Source organism: Cavia porcellus, unplaced genomic scaffold, assembly GCF_034190915.1.
Source record: "Cavia porcellus strain 051 isolate PalLab524CR breed Dunkin Hartley unplaced genomic scaffold, mCavPor4.1 scaffold_4, whole genome shotgun sequence".
Classification (NCBI taxonomy): Eukaryota; Metazoa; Chordata; class Mammalia; order Rodentia; family Caviidae; genus Cavia; species Cavia porcellus.
Genome location: NW_026947487.1, coordinates 100,387,176 through 100,396,559, shown reverse-complemented (window position 1 = coordinate 100,396,559; position 9,384 = coordinate 100,387,176). Strand labels below are relative to the sequence as shown.

General features: G+C 40.7%; 1 protein-coding gene across 2 annotated transcripts; it reads left to right on the top strand.

The window, feature by feature from the left end:
* The first annotated feature begins 3,732 nt into the window (after nt 1–3,732).
* LOC134475625 (DPEP2 neighbor protein-like) lies at nt 3,733–5,939 on the top strand. Of its 2 annotated transcripts, none has more exons than XM_063246748.1 (2): nt 3,733–4,453; nt 5,582–5,939. In XM_063246748.1, the coding sequence occupies exons 1-2, from the start codon at nt 4,387–4,389 to the stop codon at nt 5,908–5,910; spliced, it is 396 nt and encodes a 131-aa protein (XP_063102818.1). In that variant the 5' UTR covers nt 3,733–4,386; the 3' UTR covers nt 5,911–5,939. The 2 variants fall into 2 exon arrangements, with proteins under 2 accessions (XP_063102818.1, XP_063102819.1); XM_063246749.1 differs by having other exon boundaries at nt 3,738–4,453; nt 5,585–5,939.
* Nucleotides 5,940–9,384: the final 3,445 nt, after the last annotated feature.

Below are 9,384 nucleotides of genomic sequence, written 5' to 3'. Positions count from 1 at the left end.
TCCATGGCAGGGAAAGTATTCAAATGTGCAGTTCTCCACCAGACATCAGTCTAGACTGCCTGGAAGAGAATGTCTGGATGATGTATGTTCATGCTGACTTTTCATCTGTGCTCTGGGTAGCCACTGCAGCAGGTAAACTTGGGCTAGAAATATGCACAAGGGGTCTCAGTATACACACAACCTCATCACTTTGTGTGTCTGTGTGTCTCTTTTTGAGACAGGGTTTCCCTGTGTACTTCACACTGGCCTTAAACTCACAGCTATACACCTGCCACCCAACTGCTGGAGATTGTAGGCGCACATTTCCTTTTGCATGCCCACCATGCTTTCCCAGTCACTAACAGTTAATTTGTTAATGATAAAGGGACATAACATGTTTTTTCTGGGCAAGTGTTTTTAAAAAGCCCTAACCTTTATCAATGCAGCTTTCCCTTTAGCTCCAATGGGCTTCCTTCATAGCAGGGTGCTGTGGAATACAGCTGTAGTCTCTATTACTCTGGGGGCCGAGGCAGGAGGATCAGTCATTTAAGACAAGCCTGGCCAATATAATGGTAGCCATTTTTTTAAAATGATACTTCCTGTAGACCCTTAACTATATGGGCAAAACCAGTGTGCTTTTGTCATTAAAGGAATAAATGGAGCTTTTAAAAAATATATTCATACACATACACACATTGTTTCAGCTTCTCATACTGAGATAGTATGATATTTACACATGTGTGTCTTATTTATTTCAGTGGGTATGGTCTCAAGTTGCATCCGAAATGGAGCAGTTTGAGGAAGAGCTGCTGAAGGCCTGTGTATGAACCTCACCTTGATGCCCTTGAGAATGGGCATCTTTATTATGCTATTATGGAGACACACACATGGACCCTCTCATGGACATCTCATTCTGAGGTGCTGAGTATTGAAGAAAAGATAGTGTCATACAGCTGGACAAAAAGCTGTCAGTGCTATTAAGATTGGAGATCTGAGGAAAAAGCATTCCAGGAAGTTGGGACTGGTTTAAGAAGGCTGAGACTAATTTATCCTCAGAGACTTGGATCCATTGCAATTACATTAGTGTTCTCGCAACTCTCTGTGAGAATAGGGGACTCTGTGCAAATGCGTGCAGATCTGGTCTGCTACTGCTAGTTCCACAGAAGCCCTAGGCTTTTACAACAAGCATCCCTTCCTACAGAACCTATAGAAGTGATAGGGCAAGGCTGTGGTTAGGATACCAAGTAGATAGGGGGACTTTAGCCAGGAAAGCATATGAGAGGGGGAGGTTGTGGCATCATGATACATAAAATAGAAATGGCAAAATCAGTTCTGGCTTTCTTACAAGTATCAGTGCTACCCACAATTTCTCCTGTACTACTATGTTACTACCATGTCTTCTCACCAAGGATGTGGAAAAACCCAAGTGGGTTGCCATGAGGACCTACTACTTGATTGGTGGCTGTCAGGCCCATGGGATATTCCCAGTGCCACCCTGGCAAAGGCTGAAGCAGAGAAACCAGCACCTAGGTGGGCTAATAGGATACCTTCAGCAATAGTTGAAGCAGACAAATCACCATCCAGATGGGTTAATGGGGAGTCTTTCACTGTTGCAGGAAAAATTGAATCAACAGTATCCCCAAAGCATGAAAGAAGAAAGAAAATTTTATTAACCTTAGTGGGCCCCAGAAGAGTAATCTCCAAAGTCTGAGATGTTGAGTACAGAGCTTATTTATAAGGTGGCAAACAGAAGTTACAAGAACAAGATAAGCTTTTGCTGAACGTTATGGTGTCTTGTGAGCATGGTTGCACATAGAAAATTTTTTAGCACATTTGTAGAAGTTTCAATTTAATGATAAATTATGTGAGTTAGCTGAGATCATGGCAGAGAACAGAATGACTGTAGCTTTATTTTTAAAAATGACTGCAGTTAGGTGAGGATTTCTGCTTCACCATGCCACCCCAGCAAAGGATGAGGTAGATAAGCTTACATCTGCTAGTCGTGGAAAGCTTCAATAATCAAGAAGCTCATGCCTCAAAGCCCACCTTCCCTGCTCTGTAAATGTCACTTTGCAGAGTGAGTGGGAAACATAATTGATAAACAGCTTCCTATGAATGCCATGAGATATCTTTTCATAGAGATACCTTTCCAAACATTTTGGAGCACTAGAAGATAGCACTCCTCAGAATTGGCATTTGCCTCTGCAACCTTAAATGTCAGATATTGTGTTCATATAGTTAAAATGCTTTTTGCTTGATTTTTAATTCCAGTACTGTGATTGAGCCCAGGATGTCATCTGTGTGAAACTCTCTTTTATTGAGCCCTATCTCCAGCCCTATTGTCATCAGATAGTTCCTTTAAAAATGACTTACCAAACAAAAGCATTCCAGGTCTTTCTTGTCTTGAACAAAGAATTGGACAAACCAAGCCAAAAATGGTGCCAAAAGCATATTTGAAAAATAGGGGTGAACAATCAAAATTCCAATAGCATATCTCACAGAATTAGAGAAAACAATCCTAAAATTCATCTGGAATCAAAAAAGACCTAGAATAGCAAAGGCAATCCTGGGCAACAAAGACAAGACTGGGGCATCATAATCCCTGACTTGAAATTATACTATAAAGCTACTGTGATAAAAAAAAAGTGTGGTATTGGCAAAAAAAAAAAAAAAAAAAAAACAGACCCAAAGATTAATGAAATAGAAGATGCAGAAACAACTGCAGACACACTAAGCCATCATATCTTTGACAAAGGTGTCAAACACATTCACTGGAAGAAAGTTAGCCTTTTTAATAAATGGTGCTGGAAAAACTGGCTCTACACAAGCCAGAGATTAAAACAGGACCCATATCTTTTACCATGTACTAAGCTAAAATCAAAATGGATCAAAGATCTTAATATTAAAACAGAAGCAATAAATCTGCAAGAAGATAGAGTAGGTAAAACTCTTGAAGACATTGGTGTAGACTTTATGAGCAAACTCAGATTGTACAGGAACTATCACAAAGAATCAACAAATGGGATCTCATCCTACTGAAAAGCTTTTGCACAGCAAGAGAAGCCACCAACAGAGTGAAGAGACAACCCACAACGTGGGAGAAAAATGTTTGCTAACTGCTCCTCAGACAAAGGCTTACTTTGAGAACATATAAAGAACTAAAAAAAAAAAATCAGTCCTCCCAGACTTAAAGACCCAGTCCCAAAATGAGCATCTGAAATGAATACACACTTCTCAGATGAAGAAATACAAGCATCAAATACATGTGAAAAAATGTTCAACATCACTGGTCATTTGAGAGATGCACATTAAAACAGCACAGATTCTACCTCACCCCAAAAAGAATGGCTAGTATCAAGAAATCCAGCAATAACAAATGCTGGAGAGGCTGTGGGAAAAAAGGAACCCTTCCCCACTGTTGGTGGGAATGCAGACTGTTGCAACCACTGTGAAATCAACGTGGAGACTCAAAAAGATAGGATTGGAGGTCCCATTCAACCCAGCTATTCCCCTTCTGGGTATCTTCCCAAAAGAATTAAAAACATCATACCACAATGATATATGTGCACACATATTTATAGCAGCACAGTTTATAATAGCCAGATCTTAGAAACAACATAAATGTTCATCAGCTGAGGGGTGGATAAAAAAGATGTGATATTTTTATACAATAGAGTACTATTCAGCCATAAATAATGATGAAATGGACACCTTTATAGGTAAATGGATGCACCTTGAGAACATAGTCATTAGTGAAATAAAAGATATGTGAAAAAAAGTACAAGAAACTAAGGGGTGAAGTAAGGGAAAAACTAGATCTGCAGAGCAAACTTGGGCTAAGCAGAGAAAAAGGAGAAAAAGTTCATCCTACAGCTAGGAGACACAGGATAGGCTACCACGAGGAGTCATGATAGCAAGCTCTTGTAGCGTCTGGTCTTCTTTATGCTGTCTAAATCTTATGTGAGCTCTCAAGAAGTTCTACAGATAGGGTCCTGGAGATCATCTGTCACTGCCCTGGGACCTTGAAATTGACAGGTCCCACCCACTGTGCCATCCAACTTTGCTACCCACTACCTCCTATATTACAAGTAATCTCAGTTTGGGATTCTTGTTTGCTCCTGTGTTCACTGGTGCGTGCTTCACAGGGAGTAGCTACTTGATGAAAATGTGAACAGGAAGGCCAATTAGGAAAGCCCAAGCAGGGTTCCTCTGCCTTCTCCTTGTTCATGTCCACCAAACAGTGAGGCCTGAAATCTGCCCTTCAATTCACAGTCTAATTGTGATGTCACTGGGTACTGATGACATCACAGATCCCCTTGTTTCCATGGCAGAAAACCTACTCAAGTGTGAGAAAACTTCCTACCAGTTCTCTAGTAGTACAAGTCTGTTTTGGTTGCCTGGAGGAGGATGTCTGGCCTGATCTCCTACATTCAGAGTAACTTGTCATCTGTCTCCTGGGAGTGCAATCCAGCTGGTAAGTCTGGACCAGGTATCTCTGTGAGAATCTGTGGGGAATCAACAATCTCTTGTTGCCATTTCTATTTTATTTATCATGACGCCACAACCTCCCCCTCTCATATGCTATAGGCCATCACATGTTCTTTTTGTGCTTCCCTACTACACCTCCAAACTTTCCCAGAAATAAGTAGGACCAACAACTTAGTACTTTCCCAAGCAGAGATATATGATGCTCACTTGTGAGACAAATGTCATGAAATTCAGAAGTCCTAATTTTTATCAACTTAGCCTTCTCCTTTGTGTTACAAGTTTCTTGCTTCATAATTGGGTGTAGTGGAATGCCTTGAGTCTGAGGTTACTCAGGAAGCTGAAGCAGAAGGATCATTTTTATCAGAAGTTCAATACTAGCCAGGGGTATGTAGTAAGATGTCAACACACACACGCACACACATACACACACACACATACGTTTCCTCAGATCACATCCTTCCTCAATTAGACTCATAGCAGAAACCACACATGATTTTGTGGTCAAGTGATGTGGGAAAATTTAAGGCAGGATCATTGAAGGCCCCTCATGAACCTAACCTCGAGATTCAGGCCTCTACAGTATTGTACACAATAGTGTCATGGAACACATTCATGGACCCCCTCTAACACATTCCATTTTCTACTACTGACGATCAGGTCAAGGGTGGTGTAATAAGGCTGGGTCAGAACAGCCTAGAATAAAAGTATAAATGCTATTGAGCAAGGTGGTTTGGGGAAAAGGCATCCCATGATTGACTTGTATGAGGAGGCCTATTGAGCCTAATAGTGATAGACACGAAGATGTCCTGATTTTAATTATTTTTATGTTCTCCTCTCTCTGAGTATGAGGAACAAATTTTCTGGTGCCTTGTTGCAATTGGTTTCACAAAAGCAATTCCTCACATTGTCACTGCCCTGGGACTTTGAAATAATACAACAAGGAATAATACAGCAAGCTTTGGTTCCTAGGTGACCTGTGAAAGTGAAGGTCATGTCTATGTTTGGGATGTAAAGCACATTAGTGAGCTTCAGCCAGGAAGGCATATGGGAGAGGGAGGTCCTGGAAACACAGTGTATAAAGTGGATGATTGATTAGTTCTGGTTTTCTTTCTAGCAGCAGTGCTGCCCACAGCTCCTCCTACACCTGTTTACTACCATGTCCTCTACCGAGGATGTGGGGAAACCCAGGTGGGCTGGCATGGGGAGACATATTGCCTGGTTGGTGGCTACCGGGCCTTTGGGGATGCTGCCATCACCACCCCCACAAGAGAAGAGAAGCCAGCATCTAGGTGGCCCTATGGGAATGCTCCCATTGTTATCCCAGCAAGGGCTGAAGCACAGAATCCAGCATCCAAATGGGTCTATGTGGACACTTCTATTATCATCCCTGCAAAGATTGAAGCACAGAAATCAATGTATGTACGGGTTCCCAAGAAACCTTGAATTATGGCAGAGTCTATCTCCTCCAGTGAAAATAAATCACTGCTTCACACAGGCTGGATGGCTGTTTTTCTTTTTCTGGTTTGAAGAAATTATTTTTCTGTGGAAGTCATAATGTCCATCATACTCATGAGTGAGTCTAATTAGTGGGGTGAGGGGAAATGAAGAGAATAATTAGACAGAACCTACACCTCTCAGGTCAAGGTTATACAGTACAATTTGCTGATCTGATTTTTATATCTATTTGTAGGGAATAATGCTTGGCCTCAAGAAAGACTGGTCACTACATAAAGTTTTTTTTCCTGTATTTTTTTGAGGCAGGGTATCACTATGTATTTCAGGCTAACCCTAACTTATTAGGTAGTCCAGGCTTTCCTCAAACTCATAGCATCCTCCTACCTCAGCCTTCCTAGTGCTAGGATTATAGGTGTATACCACCATGCCTGACATAAAATTTTCTAAGGATGTCAGAATGTGACATTTGGACATGACCATCATGGCACTTCTGAGAATGCTGGAGAGTAGAAAAACTTTCTGTGTGTTACAGTCAAGCCTTTACCCCTGCCAGGTGTTACTGAGAGTGGACATCATGAAACTCTGCCACCTGGACTGTGGGCATCTACAAAGATTCCAGGATAAGCAACACTGATAGCAGTACCAATTTTGTTGAAGCATTTCACCTATTTTTTTTGAAGAGGAACAATGGATAAACTCTTCCCACCATCTTCCCACTGGTTACTCATTATATTACATTATAGAGTTAAAACACTTGAAGATGTTGTAGTAATGAACAGCAAAGAACCTCTCAGAGATTTGGCCCCTGGATGCTGGACTATAGCAATGTGAGAAAGAGAAGGAAGGAAGGAAGGCAAGAAGGAAGTGGGTCCCTGAGACCCAGCAAAGATCTGAAACAAGAATTGAAGCCCAGGGGCTGGGGATTTAGCTCAGCGGCATAAGCGCCTGCCTTGCAAGCAGGCAGTCATGAGTTCGATCCCCGGTACCGATAAAATGGGAAAAGACAAAAAAAAAAAAAAAAAAAAAAAAAAAAAAGAATTGAAGCCCAAGTGGAGAGTGAGGAGAGAGACTTCAATGAAGAAGTAGGAGGTGGCAAGAGGTACTTTCTCCCCGAGCCCTGACTCACTGTGTAGAAGGAGTGGCTTGAACTTGCAGACGCATGGCGACTACTGATAACCTCTGAGGCCTCTAAAGAGAATTGCACCAGTGGAGCAGAGCAGTGGAAAGGAATGACTGGTGTATCATTCTGGTTCAGACGTCCTCCAGGTCAGGGAGATTGGCCAGTAGCCATCTTTGAGGGGGGCCAACCGAGCTTGGAACTCAGATATGAGCTGTGGGCTCTTAAGTGCTAGGATGACCCTAGTGGCTCCTAGGGTCAGGATATTCAGAATTGAGTTCAAATTGGCAGGAGGTAAGGAACCAAGTTCAAGCCAGCAAGAGGCACAAGAAGTGTTACAGGCTGAACAGGTCGGCTTCCAGGTTCCCAGCCTGAAATCAACATGAACTTCAGTGGAACTAAAGGAGCAGGCTTGCTGGGATTATCCACTACCTTACAATAAGTCAATAGCTCATTTGCTGGGATTAATCAACACAGATATGGACTCTGTCTGCCCACTTTGTCTATCATTGACAGCAGGGACATGCCTCGAAGTGGATAGATATAGATATATAGATTTGAAACAGAATCTCACTCTGTAGTGAAGGATGGTTTTGGACTCACTGTGTAGCCCAGGCCAGCCTTGAACTTTCAGCAGTCAGTCCTCTTGCCTCAGCCTCCTGAGTGCTGGGATGACAGGTATGCACCACTATACCTGGCCCACATTTTTCTTATTTTCTTTCTCTCTTCTTGTTTTTGTTTTGCTTTCCTTTTTCTTGTTTGTTCTTGTTTTTATAGAATTGTAAACATTGTTTCTGGTTTTTGTTGTTGTGGTTCTTATGTTCTTGTTTTTATTTCTTCTTTCTCATTTTCTCTCCTGTCTTCTGCACCAGTTTCCCAAAGTTTGCATGATCTTCCTTTATCTTCCAGCCTTGATTCTTTTCTTCCTCTTCTTGTATTTCTCTATTTTCCCCCTTATCCTCTTTTAAACTTTCTACCCTCATGGTAAAATTTCCATACTGGGGGAATATTTACTGTATACAATTTTCTGGTTTGTTTTAGATTTTGTTATATAACCACAAGTCTAGTTCATACAGTTAAAGGTGGAAAATTAATAGTTACCACATTTGTCATTTTCTAGGCTGTATGTGGTACTATTGTTATTGCTGATTGTACTACTTCACCCAAAGTTGCATAATTGCCATATTCAGTTGTTTTTCCTGGGATGCCAAGACTGAGATTGCCTAAGGGTCATAAAAAAATATAACTGGTGCCAGAGAACCAGGGGCCAGGCCAAGTAGGGAGCAGTGACTTCTCATCCCCAATAAACTGAAGAGGTAGGATCTCACAACAGACTCAAACTCAAAAGCAAGATATACTCTTTGAGTAACCATTTCCTAAGGATTCTAAATACTATCAATAAAGCTACTTGCCATAAACAATTTACAAACATCAATCTAGGAATTAAACTAAAAAAAGAAGAAAATAATAAGCAAGATGCAGCCCCAGATTTTCAGCTCACCAATTCAGCCACAAATTCAGGGGCAATGAGGTGAAACAATTTGAAACCTACTCACCTAGACTCTCTGAAGTGATAACAGAGGAAGTAACAAAGCAGATGAATGAGGCTCTTAAAAAATCAAATCAGAAATAATTTTCTCAGATAACTACGAGATGGTGACCATAATGAAAGACATGGTTAGGGACTCTACATCAGATATAGATTTTTAAAAATAGAGGAGGTTAGGAAAATGATGGGAACCATGAATGCCCAACACAGGAAAGAAATAGAATCCATGAAACAAGATTCAAACAGATATCCAGGAGATTAAAAATGCTATTGAAAGTATATGTTGCAGAATGAGCCAATATGAGGCCAGAATGTCAGATACAGAAGACAGGCATATGGTTAGCAACCATGAAAAGAAATATTTCTTTAAAATAGCAAGGGACTATGAAAAATCAATCTAACAGCTGCTAGAAAATACAAAGAAAAACATAATAATGATCAGAATCATCAAAAAAGCAGGCAAAATCACAAATGACATAAGAAACATGTTCATAGAAGTAATAGTGCAAAACTTTCCAAGCATGGAAAAAGAATTTTAGGTTCAGATAAGTGAGGCATATAGAACTCCAATTAGCCATGATAAAAAAAATCTACACCGACGTATGTAATAGTCAAGGTCCCAGAAATTTAACACAAGAATAGCATATTAAAGCTGATAGAGAAAATAAATAAATCATGTATAAAGTTAAGCACATCAGAATAGCAGCAGACTTCTCAATGCAAATCCTCAAGCCCTTAAAAAAATCAATCTCCAATCCAGATTGATGTACCCTGCAAAACTATCTTTCAAAATTTA